Below are 20,438 nucleotides of genomic sequence, written 5' to 3' on the forward strand. Positions count from 1 at the left end.
CAAGTCAAGTTCCTTGTATGGTTTTCTCTTTCTAGCTCCAAAAATCTTGAGAAGTTTCCAGAGATTTTAGAAATTATGGGAGTACTCAATTCGCTTTGTTTGGATGGGACTGCAATTGAAGAACTGCCATCGTCGATAATTAATCTTACGGGGCTTCGTAGTTTCAACCTAAAAAGTTGCTTGAAGCTTAAAAGTCTGCCATGCAACATCTGCAACTCAAGTCCCTTAGATGGTTTTCTCTTTCTGGCTCCAAAAATCTTGAGAAGTTTCCAAAGATTTTAGAAGTTATGGGAGAACTCGATTGGCTTTGTTTGGATGAGATTGCAATTGAAAAACTGCCATCGTCGATAAATAATCTTACGGGGCTTCGTAGTTTGAGCCTTGAAGGCTGCTTGAAGCTTAAAAGTCTGCCATTCAGTATCTGTCAACTCAAGTCCCTAGAAGATTTTACTCTTTCTGGCTGCTTAAATCTTAAGAAGTTTCCAGAGATTCTAGAAGTTATCGAAAAACTTTGGTGGCTTCATTTGGATAAGACTGCAATTGAAGAACTGCCATCGTCGATAAATAATCTTACAGGGCTTTGAAATTTGAACCTTCAAGGCTGCTCGAAGCTTAAAAGTCTGCCATGCAGTATCTGTCAACTCGAGTCCCTGAATCTTGTTGGCTGCTTAAATTTTGAGAAGTTTCCAAAGATTTTAGAAGTTATGGAAGAACTCCGGTCGCTTCGTTTGGATGAGATTGCAATTGAAGAACTGCCATCATCGATAAATACTCTTACGAGGCTTAGTTATTTGAGCCTTTAAGGCTACTTGAAGCTTAAAAGTCTTCCAAGCAGCATCTGCCAACTCAAGTCCTTGAAAGATTTTAATCTTGATGGCTCCAAAAATCTTGAGAAGTTTACAGAGATTTTAGAAGTTATGGAAGAACTTCAGTCACTTTGGTTGGATGAGACTGCAATTGAAGAATTGCCATCGTCGATAAATAATCTTACGAGGCTTTGGGGTTTGAGCCTTAAAGGCTGCTTGAAGCTTAAAAGTCTGCCATGCAGTATTTGTCAACTCAAGTCCCTGGAAGATTTTACTCTTGCTGGCTGCTCAAATCTTGAGAAATTTTCAGAGATTTTAGAAGTTATGGAAGAACTTCAGTCGCTTTGTTTGGATGTGACTGCAATTGAAGAACTACCATCGTTGATAAATAATCTTACGAAGCTTTGTAGTTTGAGCCTTGAAGGATGCTTGAATCTTAAATGTCTGCCATGCAATATCGATCAACTCAAGTCCCTGAAATATCTTTTTCTTGGAGACTGCCCAAATCTTGAGAGAGAATTTGGATGCACAAAATATATTAATGGGAGTTCGAACCCGAAATGAGGGTTTCAATTGTAATGAATTCGATTCTCTATGTTGTCCGTACATTTGAAAACCCACAAACTTTTTGAGTCCATATGCTCCGTCGGTTCAAAACCGAGAAAACATGGGCTGATCATCAGATTTTCTTGGCCCGTTTGAGTCAATGCGTTGCAAACAAAAATGTGGGCCGGAAACAAAATGGGCCCAGACTCTATAAAGCTCACCTGTTTGTCCATGAATTTGCATTGCTTCTGAAGACAGAGAGAGATTATGCGACGATGAGCGGGGGCGGACGAAACGTGAACGGGAACTTAAACGCGGTGTTTTATGCGGAGGCGTATCATCCGATTCAGGCGGGAAGCATAGACGGTACTGACACACTTCCGCACGACAACGCCGTCTACCGAGCCTTCCTCTGCTCCTCCGCCGGCCTCTGTAACCAAACATTCTCTCTCTTCTCCTTCTTTTTTCCTTTTTCTCTAATCTCCCCACCCTTTGCTTCTTTTTACTTATACTTTGTCCCTGTAACTCTTTTGCTTTTGCAGATGACCCCCTGGGCGATCCCAAGCTCCTCGGCGACCCTTTTTGCACTCTCTTCGTCGGTCACCTTTCTCATCTCACCACCGAACGCACTCTTCGCAAGGTTCATCTCTTTCTCTCTCTCTGACATTCTGTTTGGTTGCTCAGAAAATTGAGCAAAGAAAGAAATAGAGAGAAAGTTGTTCGACTGTGATCGGTAGAAATCCAATTCAGTGGAAATTCTTGGTCTAAAATCGAATTTTGAATTTGGGTTTTCAGGCTATGAGCAAGTATGGTCGGGTCAAAAACTTGCGCTTGGTCAGGCACATTGGTGAGCTTCTTAATTTTGCTTTGAATTCGAGCTCCGTATAGAATGTCAAAACATCACAACTACAATGCTCTTGAATATTATGCATATTGGTTTGCAAAGTTTTATGTGTTCAATTTTTTTTTTTTTTTTTTTTTTTTTTTTTACACAATTCTATGAGAGTCCATCTTTGTAATTTGATTGGTGCAAATTTTCCAGTAACTGGTGCCTCGCGTGGATATGCTTTTGTTGAATATGAAACCGAAAAGGAGATGCAGCGTGCGTATAAGGTGCTGCAACTTTTTAAGCACTCTCTGTAGTCTATACAATATGGAATCTCTTCATATATTTTCATATATGTATTTGCATATTTATGTGGCGGGGAATTCTAATTTGACACTCTGGTACTGTTGATGGATTTCGCTTCAAGCATAATGGTATTGGTGATTGATCTCATATACACATCCTTCTCTCACGAAATTAAATTTATTGGCTGTGCTTGCTAGTGTTGTGAGAAAAGACATGCATATCAATTTTATGTGGTTGGATAACATATTTCGTAATGGTATGAAGAGGCAAGCCAGAAGTTTAAGGAAAAGAAAATAGGGGACAATGTGAAAATATGATCTGCATGTGTCATAACATGTCTATGATGAGCTTAGATTAGTTGCTTGTTTGCAGGAAGCTCACCATTCCCTGATTGATGATTCTAAAGTTATTGTTGATTACAACAGACAGCAGTTGATGCCAGGGTGGATTCCAAGAAGATTAGGTCAGTGAAGTTTTCGTATTCTTCTACCTTCAGTTTGCATATGCCTATAGAGGTCAAGTTCATGTGATTTTATTGTTTTACCAGGAGGTGGTTTCTGTGGTAAGAAGGAATCTGGACAGCTTCGTTTTGGAGGAAGAGAAAAACCATTTCGAGCTCCCCTGTATGCATAACTTTCTTAATTATGTAATATATTTCGTAAACTAGCAGTGAATTAGATGTACCGACTCTTTACCTTTTATTTATCTTGGTAACCAGGCGTCCAATCCCGTATGACGAGCTGGAGAGACTTGGGATCCCACCTCCACTAGAAGGAAGATACATGTCACCCTATCAGGTATTTTTCTTCTTTTGGTCCCATTGGCCATGTATTTTCCTCCCTGATTCCTGCAGCCTATAGCTAGTAGCAGTTGCTCAAAGCAGTTTAGATCATTTAGCTTTTGAGCATTATCAGATCTTTCCTCATGGAACTTCTATCACAGAGTCTTTGTTTCTCGTTTGTGTTTGTAGGTCCCGTCCCCACCTAGAAGGAAAGGGAGCTCCATGGATAGAGAAGAAAGTACCCATAAAAGGTCCATGGACAGGGAAGCGAACATGTGCAAGAATAGTCCTGTGGAGAACGAAGAAAGGTTTTACAAAAGATCTATTGACCCAGAAGACAGTTCTGTAAGGAGATCAACTGAGACAGAAGAACACTATCACAACAGGAGCTCGGTTGACAGAGCAGAACGCTCTCACAGGAGCTCTAGGGATAGGGACGAGCGCTTTCACAGGAGGATCTCTAGGGATAGGGATGAGCATTGTCACAAAAGGAGCTCGAGGGATAAGGATGAGCGTGCTCACAAGCGGCACAAGTCCCGTCACCGTGAGAGGTCCACCAGCCGTGATCGCTATTAAGATTTTCAGGTGGAGGCAGCAAGGGGTAATGGAAAGACCAAGGAGAGCAGTCACTCATGATTTCGTAAGACCCGTCGGGAACTCGAAAGTCACAATATTCTCATGAGCTAGTCGTAAACACAAGCAAAAAGAATGTCTAATTTGCTTGACTTTCTCTTCACAAATTCCCTCTCAACTTCTTCCACCATCGTCGGTTGATGGTGTCAATATGTTTCCCTTTTTGCTCATTCACATTTAGAAATGTAGGGATCATGCTATGTACAACTGTGTGCATTCAAATTTAGAACAAGAGCTCATGGAATGTATGAAAATTCAAGTCCCCGATTATTTTGGATTGAAACACACAAAGTAGAAATTGGTATATACTTTTAAAGAAAAACTAATGAAAATAGTTTGAAAATTTTGAGTTTTAACGATAAGGACAAAATAAAAGGTAAAGTGAACTGTACCATGATTGACTTTTTAGTGTAAAAATGTGATTTTTCGTTAAAGTGAAGAGTACCGGAAAATTTTCGTTAAAGTTTACGAGAAAGAATTACCTTTAACATTTCACGAGCAGGGTAAATGTTTTCATCCATATGAATCGATTTGATCGGTTTGGTTTGAAGAAGGTCAAACAATTTAAATACCGAAATAAACCAATTTATGAGAATCCTTTTCCATTTAGGGCCGGTTCATAATTTGAACCGTAAATAGAATTGAAAGATCATCTCAACGAAGTTTTGCTAAAATTGAAGGACGTTTATTAAACTTTAATTTCTAATTTCATAAATGTTAATTTTTATAAAAATTATCAATTATGACAAAAAAAGAAAAAAAAAAAGAATACATGGATAGATCTAAATGCCTAAGAATTGATACATAATTACTCTAAACCCTCAGAATTGAGACACTACCCTGCTTCAGCATCTCCATCGCGCGCCTCCCTCTCCCAAAAACTTCTCCTGCTTTTTTTCGTTTGGTCTTGGCCAGTAATTAACAGCCCTTTCTCTCGCTCGTCGGATACTTGTCGACTTCCACACCCGACTGATTAGTAATCGAATTGAATTGAAGGTGAGGTGGGTTTTTTACTCTGCTTCTGTGTCTGTTTCAATGTAAAGCATCAATTTTTTCTGGAAATTAAGTTTTGGATTTTTTTGTTTGTTTTTAGTTTCTTCAAGGTCGAGGGTATGACCGGTGTTCGGGAAACAGCCGCCGCCGAGTTCTTACAAGTAAGTATTCTTCGTTACCATTTGTTTGTTTTTATTGCTATGAAGGATTGTAGCATTTTGGTAGAAAATGTCGATCGAAATCGAAATCTGTATGTTGTTTGGTTTTATTTGGCAGGGCACGAATAGGCAGAGCCTTTTTTTGCAGAGGAAGTCGGTTAAAGGAAGAAGCCAGGTGCTTTGGGGCTCGCTTCACGGGCGAAGTTCAGCTCCCAGTTTTGGTAATAGGAGAGGTGTTTCTTTGAGGTGTCGTGCTCAAGAAAAGCCCAGAGCTGTGGTTTCAGGTGGTGTGAGCAGCTTGGTAGATGATGAGCAGTCAAGCTTGGTTGAGAAGCCTGCAGCTGAAGTTATTCACTTTTTTCGCATCCCGCTCATTCAGGAGAGTGCAACAGCTGAGCTTCTCAAGACGGTTCAGACAAAGATTACGAATCAAATTGTTGGTTTGAAAACTGAGCAGTGCTTCAACATTGGCCTTGACTCGCCGCTTTCTAGCGACAAGGTTTTGGTTTTGAAGTGGCTTCTTCAGGAGACTTATGAGCCCGAGAATTTGGGGACTGAGAGCTTTCTTGAAAAGAAAAAGCAGGAAGGGCTTAGTACAGTTATTATTGAGGTTGGTCCTAGGTTGTCATTTACAACAGCCTGGTCTTCTAATGCCGTATCGATTTGTCGAGCATGTGGGTTGACAGAGGTGACTCGTTTGGAACGGTCAAGGAGGTACTTGCTGTTTAGTAAGGGATCACTTCATGATCATCAGATTAATGAGTTTGCTGCACTGGTTCATGATCGAATGACTGAGTGTGTGTATGCCCAGAATCTAGTTTCTTTTGAAACGAGTGTAGTTCCGGATGAAGTTCGTCATGTACATGTCATGGAGAGGGGTCGGAAGGCATTGGAGGAGATAAATCAAGAAATGGGTTTAGCATTTGATGAGCAGGATCTCCAGTACTACACTAGGCTATTCAAGGACGAAATCCAAAGGAATCCAACAACAGTTGAGCTGTTTGATATTGCACAATCCAACAGTGAGCATAGTAGGCACTGGTTTTTTACTGGCAAAATTATTATAGATGGACAGCCTATGGATAGAACTCTGATGCAGATTGTGAAGAGCACGTTGCAGGCAAACCCAAACAATTCTGTAATTGGCTTCAAGGATAACTCAAGTGCAATCAAGGGGTTTCTTGTGAAGCAAATGCGACCGACTCAGCCAGGTTCAACATGTCCATTGAGCATAGCTACTCGGGACCTTGATATTTTATTTACTGCTGAGACCCATAATTTCCCATGTGCTGTAGCGCCTTACCCTGGTGCAGAGACAGGCGCCGGAGGTCGAATCAGGGATACCCATGCGACTGGAAGAGGGTCTTTTGTTGTAGCATCTACAGCTGGTTATTGTGTTGGGAATCTCAATATGGAGGGCTCTTATGCACCTTGGGAAGATCCGTCTTTTGCTTATCCATCAAATTTGGCTCCACCTCTGCAGATCCTTATAGATGCTAGCAATGGTGCATCAGACTACGGGAACAAATTTGGTGAGCCCTTGATTCAGGGCTACACCAGAACATTTGGAATGAGACTTCCAAGTGGAGACAGGCGAGAATGGTTGAAGCCAATCATGTTTAGTGGAGGCATTGGGCAGATTGATCACACCCATATAACAAAAGGTGAGCCTGACATTGGTATGCTGGTTGTTAAAGTTGGAGGCCCTGCTTATCGTATTGGAATGGGGGGTGGGGCAGCATCGAGCATGGTTAGTGGCCAGAATGATGCGGAGCTTGATTTTAATGCTGTACAGCGTGGAGATGCAGAGATGGCACAGAAACTTTATCGTGTGGTCCGTGCCTGTATTGAGATGGGGGAGAATAACCCTATCATTAGCATTCATGATCAGGGGGCAGGTGGAAACTGCAATGTTGTTAAGGAAATTATATACCCCAAGGGCGGCCAGATTGATATCCGGGCAATTGTAGTTGGTGATCACACAATGTCTGTCTTGGAGATATGGGGTGCAGAATACCAGGAGCAAGATGCAATCTTGGTGAAGCCTGAAAGCCGCCACCTCTTGCAATCAATATGTGAAAGAGAAAGAGTTTCTATGGCTGTTATTGGAACAATAAATGGTGAGGGACGTGCTGTTTTAATTGATAGCTTAGCTATTAAAAAATGTGAATCTAGTGGAATCCCTCCCCCTCCTCCTGCTGTCGATTTAGAGCTTGAGAAAGTACTTGGTGATATGCCACAGAAAAGTTTTGAATTCCACAGGACGACTGATGCACGAGAACCACTTGATATTGCTCCTGGAATAACAGTGATGGATTCACTTAAGAGGGTGTTGAGACTTCCATCTGTTTGTTCAAAGCGCTTCTTGACATCCAAAGTAGACAGGTGTGTTACAGGTCTTGTAGCACAGCAGCAAACTGTTGGGCCCTTGCAAATTCCTCTATCTGATGTTGCAGTAATAGCGCAGACTTTTACTGACCTGACTGGAGGTGCATGTGCCATTGGGGAACAGCCAATCAAAGGTTTGTTGGATCCAAAAGCAATGGCGAGATTGGCTGTTGGAGAAGCACTCACAAATCTTGTTTGGGCAAAGGTCACTTCTCTATCTGATGTTAAAGCCAGCGGGAATTGGATGTATGCAGCCAAGCTTAATGGGGAAGGAGCAGCTATGTATGATGCTGCTACAGCTCTTTCAGAGGCAATGATCGAACTTGGTATTGCAATTGATGGTGGGAAGGACAGTCTTTCCATGGCAGCCCATGTTGCAGGCGAGGTTGTTAAGGCACCTGGCAATCTTGTAATGAGTGTTTATTGCACTTGTCCTGACATAACAAAAACAGTAACCCCAGATTTAAAGCTCAAGGATGATGGCGTGCTGCTTCACATTGATTTGGCAAAGGGACAGCGGAGGTTAGGTGGGTCTGCTCTTGCTCAGGTTTTTGACCAAATCGGCAATGATTGCCCTGACATTGAGGATGTTCCTTATCTAAAACAAGTTTTTGAGGGAGTTCAGGACCTTCTTTCTGATGAATTGATCTCTGCTGGTCATGATATTAGTGATGGTGGGCTACTGGTCTGTGCCCTTGAAATGGAATTTTCTGGGAATTGTGGCATTACTTTGGACTTGACTTCACATGGGAAGAGCCTATTCCAAATGCTTTTTGCTGAAGAACTTGGTCTGGTTATTGAGGTAAGCCGGAATAACTTAGATTTGGTGTTGGAAAAACTGAGCAGTAACAGTATTTTGGCTGAGATTATTGGTCAAGTTAGTGCCACACCCTCAGTAGAGTTAAAGGTTGATGGGGTTACACATTTGAATGAGAGTACTTCTTTCCTAAGGGACTTGTGGGAGGACACTAGTTTTCAGCTGGAAAGACTACAAAGGTTGGCTTCTTGTGTAGATCTAGAAAAAGAAGGGTTGAAATATAGGCATGAGCCTTCATGGGATTTGTCTTTCACTCCTTTCACAGATGAAAAGTATATGACCGTCGCTTGCAAACCAAAAGTGGCTATAATTCGAGAAGAAGGCAGCAATGGGGATAGAGAAATGTCGGCAGCATTTTATGCTTCTGGATTTGAACCATGGGATGTTACAATGTCAGACCTTCTTAATGGAACTATTTCATTGCAAGAATTCCGTGGAATTGCGTTTGTTGGAGGTTTTAGCTACGCTGATGTGCTTGATTCTGCAAAAGGTTGGTCTGCATCAATTCGATTTAATCAGCCCCTTCTAAATCAATTTCAAGAGTTTTACAAGCGGCCAGACACTTTTAGTCTTGGAGTTTGCAACGGGTGTCAGCTTATGGCCCTTTTGGGGTGGGTCCCGGGTCCTCAAGTTGGTGGTGTGCTAGGTGGTGGTGGGGACCCTTCGCAGCCCAGGTTCATTCACAACGAGTCTGGACGGTTTGAATGCCGATTCACCAGTGTGGCAATAAAGGACTCGCCAGCTATAATGTTTAAAGGAATGGAGGGCAGTACATTGGGTGTGTGGGCTGCACATGGTGAGGGGAGAGCATATTTCCCCAACGACGGTGTTCTTGATCGTTTGCTTCACTCAAAGTTGGCACCAGTAAGGTATTGCGATGATGATGGTAATGAGACAGAAGTTTACCCTTTCAACGTCAATGGCTCTCCCTTGGGGGTTGCAGCAATTTGTTCTCCAGATGGGAGGCATCTAGCCATGATGCCTCATCCAGAGCGTTGCTTCTTGATGTGGCAATTCCCCTGGTATCCCAAGCAATGGGATGTGGAAAAGAAAGGCCCTAGTCCCTGGTTGCGAATGTTCCAGAATGCTAGAGAGTGGTGTTGTTGAAAAACAGTCTTCCTTTACGTACAAGAATGGTCACTATTTCAGTCTTCTTTAGAGTTCTGCTTTATTTTATTTTTTTGCCAGTTACATGAGAGTTGTGTTTTTCTTTAGGGTATGCTTACATGAGGGCAGTGGAAATAGGCATTTAGATTTTCATGTCTCTCTAATATGCTTTTTGGATTATTGAAATCGACAAATATGAGGTATAATGAGTTGGTTTCTTTTTTTTCTTCTCATGCAAAACCGAACACAGTGGTGTTCTAGGATTCCATACAGTCGACCCCACTTAGTGGGATAAGGCTTGTTTGCTGTTGTATGTATATAAAATAAGTTGGACAATTAAAATGCGAATCTGATGAATATCATACGTGGATAAGCTTTTAAATGTTGACCTATATTCGGTTGATGACCTTGATTTGCCTTGCTATTTCATTATTTGTTGACCTATGTTCGATGGATCTGGGGTTATCATTTGAATTAGGCAAAATTGGATTAATGGTCCTCATGGTGATAAGACATTCGGAAGATACACCCTTTGGTAAAAAAACTTGGGATTTAAACCTACGAGGGGAATCTTCGGAAAAAATTACCCGGTCACCATAAGGACTGTTAATCCGATTTGGTTGTTGAATGAATTTTTTTCTATAATGTTAACGGGAGCTTTAGCTGTCTGTTGAAAGGATTTGAATCATGCATGCTGTGGGGTGATTTAAGATTTTGTTGCTGACATGAATTTTGTTTTCCTTCTCGTTTTGGCAGAACAGATGACGACGATGATGACTGATCGGAATCTGTTGCAATAGCCGCGACAGCAGGACGACCGGAGTCAAAACCTGAACTTATTTCGAACTTCATCTACGAATATGCTTGCACTTTTGTATGCGGCATCTGTTAAGTTTATGAGTTTAACAGTATTTATTTTCGGTACACAGGAAGGGATTGAACCCTTGACCTATCTTAACTCTTAATCTGCGTTGATGCTGATTAGTTCAAAATAAATTGCAGTGGGTTAAAGAACGAATTGTCGATATGGTATTGATATTATGTGTCATTGTCGCTGCATTGTCGCTGACAAAACGTTGCAACATGTTCATGATATATATTCAACATCGATACGACACCCGTGCACTAGGCTAGGACAAAGTACAGATTATGGTTTAAACTTTAAATAGTTGTAATTCAGGAGCGTCTCCTTTCTCAAATATTATCTTGGATAGAAGCATGTGGTCTTTTAGTGGATAGGATGTTAGGTTTCTATTCATGCGTTTTGAGTTAAAACTCTTGTATCTTTTAAATTATTGTGATAATTCCGAACTCTCCCGAATCGCCTAATAGTAGTAAATTTTTTCTTAAAAAAAATTCTTGGATAGAAAATTTAATTGCTAATTCAAATTGAAATTTAATTTTGTAACAAGGTTTAAAAATACAATAATTCTGTAAATGACGTCTTACTGCAGTGGAAGAAAATATGCATTCTAGTGCGAGTTTGATCTCCATCTCCATCGATTCTTCTTTCCTAACATTTGATGATTTAACCTAGTAAGTCCTAGTTTGGTATTGCTTGTTTTCACAAAAAATTAATCCATTTTAAAATTAAATAGTAAAAAAATGTTAATAAAATCAATATTCGGCTTATTTTAAAACCAATGAACTTTAAACAACTTTTAAAAGCAGCATGTATGTTGATTTTAAAGCTGTCTTAATAAAAAGTGGAGTTAAGCCTTTAATGAATATTTTTTAATTCAATCATTAATTTAAAACAATTACAGTATGCATCTGTCTTGACACAATTTATCTTTGGAGAGCGACCACCACCACCTACTATTACAAATGCTCCTTCTACACTATCATTGCCACTATCACCACCATTGTTGCCATCATCACTACGCCACAATCGTGCCACCACCACTACTACAACCACCGCTACAACCATACCCGCCACCATTACTACATTACTATGACAAACCGTCCTTAATTTTACGATTTTATTAATTTTAAGAGAGTGAATTGACGAAAATGCCCTAGAGATGAGATTGTTGACTTTCGTTGATCGTCTTTTCGTGACGTGTATGAGTTATTATTTTATAGTATTCTCGAAGTACTCGACGGTACGAACACGTAGTCGCAAGCGGAATCGAAACCAGAGTTACGGTTAAAATTTTACGAACTTACGATGTTCAAGGGCATTTTGGTAAATTCATTATTCTAGATAAATTACGCTTTATTATTTTAATATTTTTCGTGTAGGATTTTCTGCATGGTGGGACGCACCCAAGTGGGTCTCCTATCCCCTTTGTCCCCGTGTCACTTATTCTCCCATACTCTCTCAGATTCCCTCACCTTTAGAGCAACTCCACCCCTAAAAATGCGCTGGCACAAATGCATCTCCACCACTACAAAATGTGCTGGCACCTAGCCCATTTAAAATATTATTAATTTTTTTATGAAATAATAAATAATAAATTTAGTTTTAATTTCAGATAGGATTTTTAATCAATCTTGTCACGCTATGTGTCATTATCCGAAGGTACTATTTTGTGGATAGATTTTCAATAAGATTTTCAACCAATCCCGACGCACCACGTGTCACTATTTGTTTACAATAATTTAGCCTAGATTTTGATAAGATTTTCAACCAATCTTGTCATGCCACATGTCATTATCCGAACGTACTATTTTGTAAATAAATTTTCGATAAGATTTTCAACCAATCCCAACGAGTTACGTGTTACTATCTGTTTACAATAATTTAGCCAAGATTTCAATAAAATTTTCAACCAATCACGTAATGCCACGTGGCATTGTCTAGAACCTCATCCTTTCTTTTTTTTGTCCATATAAACCCTACATCCATCCTCATTTATACACCAAACTCAATCCTTCTTTTTTAGCTCAGAATCCTTCTTCATCATTTTTAAATCTTAAGTTCTTACAATGTCTTCTTCAAGGAGATTGTATGAAATTGATGATCAACAGAAAAGATTGTTGGCACAACATGAATAAGTGTTCAATCTCGAGGAAAGTAGAGATAAGGCTTTCGCAATGGAAGATGATGAGGATGATGAACATAGAAGGCAAAGAGCCTCACATTCCCGTCGTGTCATGGAAGTTGTGGGTCAAATATCCAAACCCAGACGTGCTGCAAACTTGGATAGAAAGATGGAAAGACGAGGTAAAGATCTCTTGAAAGATTATTTTATCCCTAATAGTTTATTCCTTGATCATATTTTTAGACGTCATTTTATAATGCAATGAAGTTTGTTCAACAAAGTTATGAGTGCTATTTGCAACCATAATCCATACTTTGTGCAAAAAAAAAGGATGTTTTTCATGTTTTAGGTATCCTATCCCCTTTATCTCTCTCATCTCTCACCCTCACCTCTCATTTCAAACTCTATCTATGTGTTCTCTGTGCAACGCAGGGCAAGCAAGCCCCAACGCCTTATGTTACGTTCTCCGGCGAGCTCAGTTGAACCAGGCCAGGACCAGACTTTCACGTGTATGTTCACATCGCACCATACGCTCACTTTGGATCCATTGTAGGTGCCAGTCCTGTCCTAGATTGCTATAAGCAATTAGGATTTGTATGTGATGCGCATAGCTCCAGTCTTCACGTGAATATAGTATTGGAGCGTAAATTATTATTACACAAAGTTCTGTTCATGTCAGAATACCTCTGCATGAACTCGTGTGTCAGCATATATTGATGAGCACTCGATGTGATATGTTTATTTTTGCGAGATATTGCGATTACTGGAAGTTATATGCCTATTTACGACTTTTGTGACGTATTGAATTCTTGAGATATTGTAGGCTACTATAAGTATTTACATACTATACGTAGTATGTATATTTTGGAAACTATACTTGTTTTACGGCGAGGGGTTATTATGTTTTCGAAAAGGTTTTTACAAAGCTTTATTTTTAGGCCCACACACCCTTATTTTTCATCCCTCCAGGTTTTAGTAGCTGAGTTTTCGTGTCGACGAGGATTCTTGGCAAACTTGGTATAGATGATTACCCTCGGCGGTATAATTCTTATCCTACCTTTACTTTTCTTACGCTCTGACATCACGTGTGAATTGGATTCATTCTCGCTCACAAGCGCACTCATACATTTAGGCACTTATAAGTTTAAATTTACTCACATTTTCCACATTATTACACTTTATGGCTCCGTCACCAGCATGGTGTCAGCTAGCACAACTTGATTCGGAGTCCAAGTAGACATCCCTGATCGGGGTGTGTCAATTACCACTACAACCACCGCCACAACCATACCCGCCACCATTACTGCTACACCTACCATTATCATCGATGCCGCCACCCCCCACTATGACTACAACCACAATTGTCACTACCATTGTGTTCTTGTATTTACCAAGTCACAGTTAAATAAAAGTATTTATCATAAATAATCAAAATTAAGACTCTAATTTTATAAATGTTAGTTTTTATAAAAACTTTCAAATATAACTAAAATCACACTTCAATATACTTTAATACCCTCCAAATTAAAAACAATACAACCCTGAAAATCCAAACCTTCGATTTTTTTTTTGTCAAACGATAGATTTTGTTAGATTAGTCATGGATTCGAACTTTGTCACGCAACCAATCATATGTATTCATCAAGAATTGATGGATGACTACCGTCATCTCCTTCATATGATGCTCCATCCTCCTTTAACATTGCTTCTCCAAGAAATAAAAATGTTTTTTTTTTCAATTGCATTTTTTTAACATACAATTTTGATGATTTTTAACAAAAGGTAAAGGTTGTGATTATCAGATGATGGATGACTATGGTCGTCTCCTTCATATGATGCTTCGCCCTCCTTCCCTTGATTTGTTAGGTTTTGAAGACAAACAGAAAGTATATAACCAGTTGACATAATTGTAAGAACTCGGTGGCGGCGGTTGTTTCCCAAACACCTGCCATAACCTCGACCTTGAAGAAACTAAAAACAAAAAAACAAAAAAACAAAAAATTAATTTCCAGAAAAATTGATGCTTTACATTGAAACAAACATAGAAGTAGAGTAAAAAACCCACCTCACCTTCAATTCAATTACTAATCAGTCGAGTGTGGAAGTCGACAAGTATCCGACGAGCGAGAGAGATGGCAGGTTGGTAATTACTGGACAGCCATGGCGGCGGCGCGCGAAGAAGTAGGGTTTTGGCCGAGATCGAACGAAAAAAGCAGGGGAAAGATTTTGGGAAAGATGGAGGAGCGATGGAGATGCTGAGGGAGAAGTTAAGAGGCTAGGAAAGTTTTGCGGTACTAATTTTCTTAATGACGGTGCGTATCACAGAATCTGATTCTACTTTACTTTTTGAAAAAATTGAAACCCTTTTATAATCCATTAGACTCTAAATGCTAGATTTGGTATGCGGAAATAAATTAATGAGTGTTGTAAATAATGGGTATGTTTGCCCGCATGTGTATAGTAATGTGTACAGTAAAGTATACACATGTGATACTTTACTGTACACATTACTATACACATGCGGGCAAACATACCCATTATTTACAACACTCCCCCTTGGATGCCCACATATCAACATCAGTTGCCTCATTAAAACCTTGCTTGGAAAAACCCTGTGGGAAAAAACCATAGCGAAGGAAAAAGAGTACAACTTTACCTGGATGGTGTTGAGCATGCTTAGGTTGCCTCGTTAAAACCTTGATAGGAAAAACCCGGTGGGAAAAATCCTAAGCGAAGGAAAAAGAGTACAACATGCATGTATCATGGATGCTCCCCCTGATTCCGCATTCTTCAAATCTGTAAGCCGACGTAATCCGATTCCCTGTACCAACTTCTGAAATGTGCACTTTGGTAGAGATTTGGTGAACAAGTCTGCTAAATTTTCATTGGAACGGATTTGTCTGACTTCAATAACTTTAGCCTTCTGAAGCTCATGCGCGCTGAAAAATCTTGGAGATATGTGTTTAGTCTTATCACCTTTGATAAATCCTTCCTTCATCTGGGCGACACAGGCTGCATTATCTTCATGGATGACAGTTGGAGTGTCTGTCTTTGAAGGTAGACCATATGAATTCCGGATGTGATGGATCATTGATCTTAACCAAGAACATTCACGACTTGCTTCATGTAAAGCAATTATTTCCGAATGATTGGAAGATGTTGCAACTAGCGTTTGCTTTGTTGATCGCCATGAAATTGCAGTATCTCCATTAGTGAACACATATCCATTTTGTGAGCGGGCTTTATGCGGATCGGAGAGAAAACCAGCATCTGCGTATCCAACAAGGATTTGTTCATTTGTGGGCTTGTCTGAGTAGAAGAGACCCATATCTGTTGTCCCACGAAGGTATCGTAGAACATCTTTGACTCCCTTCCAATGACGAATTGTTGGAGCAGAGCTGTACCTGGCTAACAAGTTAACTTAAAAAGTTATATTTGGTCTAGTACATTGTGCTAAATACAATAAAGCACCTATTGCGCTCAAATATGGTACTTCTGGACCAAGGACCAGTTCATCATCTTCTTTTGGACGAAATGGATCTTTCTTAATGTCCAAAGAACGAACGACCATTGGGGTGCTAAGTGGATAAGCCTTGTCCATGCCAAATCGCTTCAGTATTTTTTCAATGTAAGCTGATTGATGGACCAAAATTCCACTAACACAATGCTCGATCTGCAGGCCGAGACAATATTTGGTTTTCCCAAGGTCTTTCATCTCAAATTCGCTTTTCAGATATTCAGCAGTTTTGTTGAGCTCTTCAGGGGTTCCAACTAGGTTCATATCATCGACATATACTGCCACTATAGCAAATCCAGTATTTGATTTCTTAATGAACACACAAGGGCAGATGACATTGTTGGCATAGCCTTCTTTAATCAAATACTCACTAAGACGATTATACCACATTCGCCCAGATTGTTTCAGCCCATATAGTGATCGCCTTAATTTGATTGAGAACATACCCCGTGGTTTGTTATTTGCTTTAGGCAACTTAAGTCCTTCTGGGACTTTCATAAATATGTCAGTATCTAATTCTCCATATAGGTACGCGGTGATGACATCCATAAGTCGCATGTCAAGTTTTTCTGAAATCACCAAACTTATTAAGTAACGGAACGTAATTGCGTCCATTACAGGAGAGTATGTCTCTTTATAATCAACTCCAGGTCTTTGTGAAAAACCTTGTGCAACGAGTCGTGCTTTATATCTTGCAATCTCGTTTTTCTCGTTGCGTTTCCTTGTGAATACCCATTTATAACCTACGGTGTTCACACCAGGCGGGGTTTGGACTACTGGTCCAAAAACACTTCGTCTTTCCAAGGATTCTAATTCTGCCTGGATTGCATCTTTCCACTTAGGCCAATCTTGTCTCTGTTTGCATTCATCAACAGAGCGGGGCTCAATATCATCACTTAATATAATTTCAGTGGCTATTGCAAATGCAAACATGTCATCGATGATTATTTCATTTCGATCCCACAATTCATTAGTACATGCATAATTTATGGATATTTCTTTGCTTTCATGTACTTCTGTCTCTTCAGGGACATGTGTCTCATCAAGGGCATTTTCTTTTTCTGGAAGTACAGAGTCACGAATTGTGGATTTATCATTCAATTCCTTTTCTTGAATGATATCATTTGGGTTCAATTGGGCCCTCATCTTTCTCTTTCGAGGGGCTGAATCTTTTGAACCTGGGGGTCTACCACGCTTCAGGCGTGCACTGGATGAATCATTCGCTGCCACTTTATTTTGTCCAACAGGGACATCAATTCTTGTAGGTGCGTTTGCAGCCGGTATATATGACTGTGTCACTTTCGAAGCATCATTAAATGCATCTGGCATTTGATTAGCAATACCTTGAAGATGAACGATTCTTTTCACTTTGTTTTCACATTGAGTGCTTCTTAGATCAAAATGAGATAAGGTGGGAACAACCCATGTTAGCTCTTGTCGTTCTTCTGGAACGGTCTTTTCTCCCCCTAACGACGGGAAAACTGTCTCATCAAAATGACAATCAGCAAAACGAGCTGTAAACACATCACCAGTCAAAGGTTCCAAATATCTAATGATAGATGGTGAATCAAAACCCACATAAATTCCCAATCTGCGCTGAGGTCCCATTTTAGTTCGTTGTGGTGGTGCAATAGGCACATAAACAGCACAACCAAAAACTCGTAAATGTGAAATATTTGGCTGATGTCCAAACACGAGTTGTATTGATGAGTATTGGTGGTTGGCTATGGGTCTCAATCTAACCAATGATGTAGCATGTAATATGGCATGTCCCCATGTAAAAACTGGCAATTTCGTTTTCATGAGCAGAGTGCGGGCTATTAATTGAAGCCGCTTGATAAATGCCATGGCTAAACCATTTTGAGTATGGACATGAGGAACAGGATGTTCAACATTAATGCCCAGTGCCATACAGTAATCATCAAAGATTTGAGATGTAAATTCACCAGCGTTATCAAGTCGAATGGACTTAATGGGATGATCTAGGAACTGTGCTCGCAACTTAATTATCTGAGTAAGAAGTCTCGCAAAAGCTACATTTCGAGTAGACAATAGGCAAACATGTGACCATCGGGTAGATGCATCAACCAAAACCATAAAATATCGAAATGGTCCACAAGGTGGTTGAATAGGTCCACAAATATCCCCTTGAATTCTTTGCAAAAATGATGGGGATTCATCATCAACCTTTAGTTGTGATGGTCTAATTACCAACTTCCCTTGGGAACAAGCCTTGCAAGGATTATCATTCGAGACATTAATGTGTCTGCTCAGTAATGGATGTCCATTAGAGTTGGTAATGATTCTACGCATCATGGTAGATCCTGGATGACCTAAACGGTCATGCCAAAGCATGTAAACCTTTGAATCAATGAACTTCTGGTTCATGACAGTATATGCCTCAACTGTCTTTATGTATGTACAATACAATCCACTCGATAAACCATGCAACTTCTCCAATATACGCTTCTGGGTATCATTGGAGGTAATGCATAAATATTCCACATTTTCTACACTTTTCGTTTCAAGGTGGTATCCATTTAGACGTATGTCTTTAAAACTCAACAAATTTCGAATGGACCGAGTAGCATATAATGCATTCTTTATAGACAATATTGTTCCATTTGGTAACATAATCTGGGCTTTTCCTGAGCCTTCAATTACATCTGATGGTCCTGATATTGTTGTTACCTTTACTTTTGCAAGTACCAAATTCGAGAAATACTTTCGATCTCGAAGTATTGAATGCGTGGTTGCGCTATCTGCAAGACAAAAGTCTCCGCCATTGATCTTGTTTTGAGAATAACCATAATTTTTATCCATGATCTCTGAGTAAAGAAAAAGCAGTTTATTCATACTGGAATACTACTTTTATTGAATTGAAAATGCGAGCATTAAACCACAGGTACAAACAACATGAGTACATTAAACATAAATAATTCAATCGGACCCATAAACTTCATTCCCTCTTTCATTAATAAAGTCTGTAGCATCCAGGTGGGTTGTGTTTAACTGTCCTGATAAATTGGTCACTAGATCAGGGGTTTCCATTGGTTTAGCCTGGTCAAGGAAATTGATCTCGACACCCTTCTCCTTGAAGGAGGCTTGATATAGTTCCACCAGATACTTTGGGGTGCGACAAGTACGCGCCCAATGTCCGTTGCCACCACACCTATGGCAACCTCCTTCATGATTTCTAGGAGTGTTCACATGAGCTTTTCCTTTCTGGCGATTGGTATTTTTAAAGCTCGGGCCTGGATTATACCTTGGAACCTGGTTGTGAAACTGGACACCATGGTTCTTGCTTTTCCCTTTCCACCGACCTTGCTTGTGGCCACGTCCTCGTTTGTAATTATTACCACGGGAGGATATGGTATTCCTTTCAAGGGAAGCAACATTCACTTCTGGGAACGGTGCTGATCCAGTAGGTTGGGAATTATGGTTTTTCATGAGAAGCTCATTGTTCTGTTCAGCTACCAGGAGCACAGATATCAGCTGGTTGTATTCAGTGAAGCCTCGCGCTCTATACTGTTGTTGCAGTACCATGTTAGAGGCGTGGAATGTGCTGAAAGTCTTTTCCAATAACATCTCCTCAGTGATAGTATCCCCACAGAGTTTCATCTGGGAGGTAATTCTGAACAACGCCGAATTGTACTCAGCCACTGATTTGAAATCCTGGATCCTTAGGTGAGTCCAGTCATAGCGAGCTTTTGGAAGAATCACCGTTGTCTGGTGATTGTATCTGCTTTTCAAGGCATTCCAAAGGGCTAACAGATCTTTAACCGTTAAGTACTCGCTCTTTAGTGCCTCATCAAGATGGCGACGAATAAAAATCATGGCCCTTGCCCGATCTTGAGAGGATGAGCTGCTTTCTTCCTTGATGGTATCTCCAAGATTTGCTGCTTCCAGATGGATCTTGGTATCCAGTACCCATGTAAGGTAATTCTTTCCAGTAATGTCCAGGGCAGCAAAATCAAGCTTTGCCAAGTTTGCCATTTTCTTTTTTGAAAGAAAAATGAGGTGTGTAAGAACTTGCAGTAATATGTGTACTGGAGAAATATATTGTTAGAACTTCTGGTTCTTACAAATTTTTGATCTTCAGGCCAAAATGATAAGTACTCGAAACTTCAGGCTCGAGATTTACACAATTAATGAGAAAGACAATTGTACCGCACCATTCTCATCGAAATAAGTATAGGATGAACGATTATTCCGCACTACTTTAAACAACAGGAAAAATTAAATATGTAGAGCAAGGTGGACGATTATACCGCACCACCTAAAATTGCTATAAAATTTAAATTGCGATAAAATTTAAATATGTAAAGCAGGGTGGGTGATTATTTCACACCACCTAAAATTGCGATAAAATTAAATATGTAAAGCAGGGTGGGTGATTATTTCATACCACCTAAAATTGCGATAAAATTAAATAACGGGAAAATTTAAATATGCAGGATAGAGCGGGCGATTATACCGCTCAACTTAGAATTTGCAGTAAAATTAGATCTGCAGTCCAAGATAGGCGATAGAACCGCACAATCTTGGATTGCATAAATAATCAGTGGGTTAG

General features: G+C 40.0%; 3 protein-coding genes and 1 long non-coding RNA gene across 6 annotated transcripts; 2 read left to right on the top strand and 2 right to left on the bottom strand.

The window, feature by feature from the left end:
• The first annotated feature begins 1,597 nt into the window (after nt 1-1,597).
• Nucleotides 1,598-4,168, top strand: LOC114824008 (U11/U12 small nuclear ribonucleoprotein 35 kDa protein). The gene is made up of 8 exons (XM_029100162.2): nt 1,598-1,784; nt 1,895-1,992; nt 2,148-2,199; nt 2,395-2,465; nt 2,857-2,947; nt 3,032-3,107; nt 3,203-3,281; nt 3,455-4,168. The coding sequence occupies exons 1-8, from the start codon at nt 1,628-1,630 to the stop codon at nt 3,839-3,841; spliced, it is 1,011 nt and encodes a 336-aa protein (XP_028955995.1). The 5' UTR covers nt 1,598-1,627; the 3' UTR covers nt 3,842-4,168.
• A 529-nt stretch (nt 4,169-4,697) lies between these two features.
• Nucleotides 4,698-10,379, top strand: LOC103415794 (probable phosphoribosylformylglycinamidine synthase, chloroplastic/mitochondrial). Of its 3 annotated transcripts, none has more exons than XM_070818428.1 (4): nt 4,709-4,894; nt 4,992-5,052; nt 5,168-9,390; nt 10,118-10,379. In XM_070818428.1, exons 2-3 carry the CDS (start codon nt 5,011-5,013, stop codon nt 9,359-9,361), a joined length of 4,236 nt encoding a protein of 1,411 aa, XP_070674529.1. In that variant the 5' UTR covers nt 4,709-4,894; nt 4,992-5,010; the 3' UTR covers nt 9,362-9,390; nt 10,118-10,379. The 3 variants fall into 3 exon arrangements, with proteins under 3 accessions (XP_070674528.1, XP_070674529.1, XP_028955996.2); XM_029100163.2 differs by having other exon boundaries at nt 10,123-10,379; XM_070818427.1 differs by lacking the exon at nt 10,118-10,379 and having other exon boundaries at nt 4,698-4,899; nt 5,168-9,587.
• A 3,581-nt stretch (nt 10,380-13,960) lies between these two features.
• On the bottom strand, nt 13,961-14,676 carry LOC139194254 (uncharacterized). The gene is made up of 2 exons (XR_011579014.1): nt 14,419-14,676; nt 13,961-14,319 (listed from the first exon to the last, which is right to left on the bottom strand). It is a non-coding gene; the product is annotated as an uncharacterized lncRNA (long non-coding RNA).
• Nucleotides 14,677-18,805: 4,129 nt separating this feature from the next.
• LOC139194776 (uncharacterized) lies at nt 18,806-19,702 on the bottom strand. Its single transcript, XM_070819688.1, has one exon. The coding sequence runs from the start codon at nt 19,700-19,702 to the stop codon at nt 18,806-18,808; it is 897 nt and encodes a 298-aa protein (XP_070675789.1).
• Nucleotides 19,703-20,438: the final 736 nt, after the last annotated feature.

This window comes from Malus domestica, chromosome 03 (assembly GCF_042453785.1).
Source record: "Malus domestica chromosome 03, GDT2T_hap1".
Taxonomy (NCBI): Eukaryota; Viridiplantae; Streptophyta; class Magnoliopsida; order Rosales; family Rosaceae; genus Malus; species Malus domestica.

Bases quoted from the DNA above. Each gene is read 5' to 3' on its own strand.
- LOC103415794 (XM_070818427.1), top strand. From the start codon at position 5,011: ATGACCGGTGTTCGGGAAACAGCCGCCGCCGAGTTCTTACAA. The intron at 5,053-5,167 runs GTAAGTATTCTT...TTTATTTGGCAG, and splicing joins CCGCCGCCGAGTTCTTACAA to GGCACGAATAGGCAGAGCCT.
- LOC139194776 (XM_070819688.1), bottom strand. From the start codon at position 19,702: ATGATTTTTATTCGTCGCCATCTTGATGAGGCACTAAAGAGCGAGTAC.
- LOC114824008 (XM_029100162.2), top strand. From the start codon at position 1,628: ATGAGCGGGGGCGGACGAAACGTGAACGGGAACTTAAACGCGGTGTTT. The intron at 1,993-2,147 runs GTTCATCTCTTT...TTGGGTTTTCAG, and splicing joins CCGAACGCACTCTTCGCAAG to GCTATGAGCAAGTATGGTCG. The intron at 3,108-3,202 runs GTATGCATAACT...CTTGGTAACCAG, and splicing joins AAACCATTTCGAGCTCCCCT to GCGTCCAATCCCGTATGACG.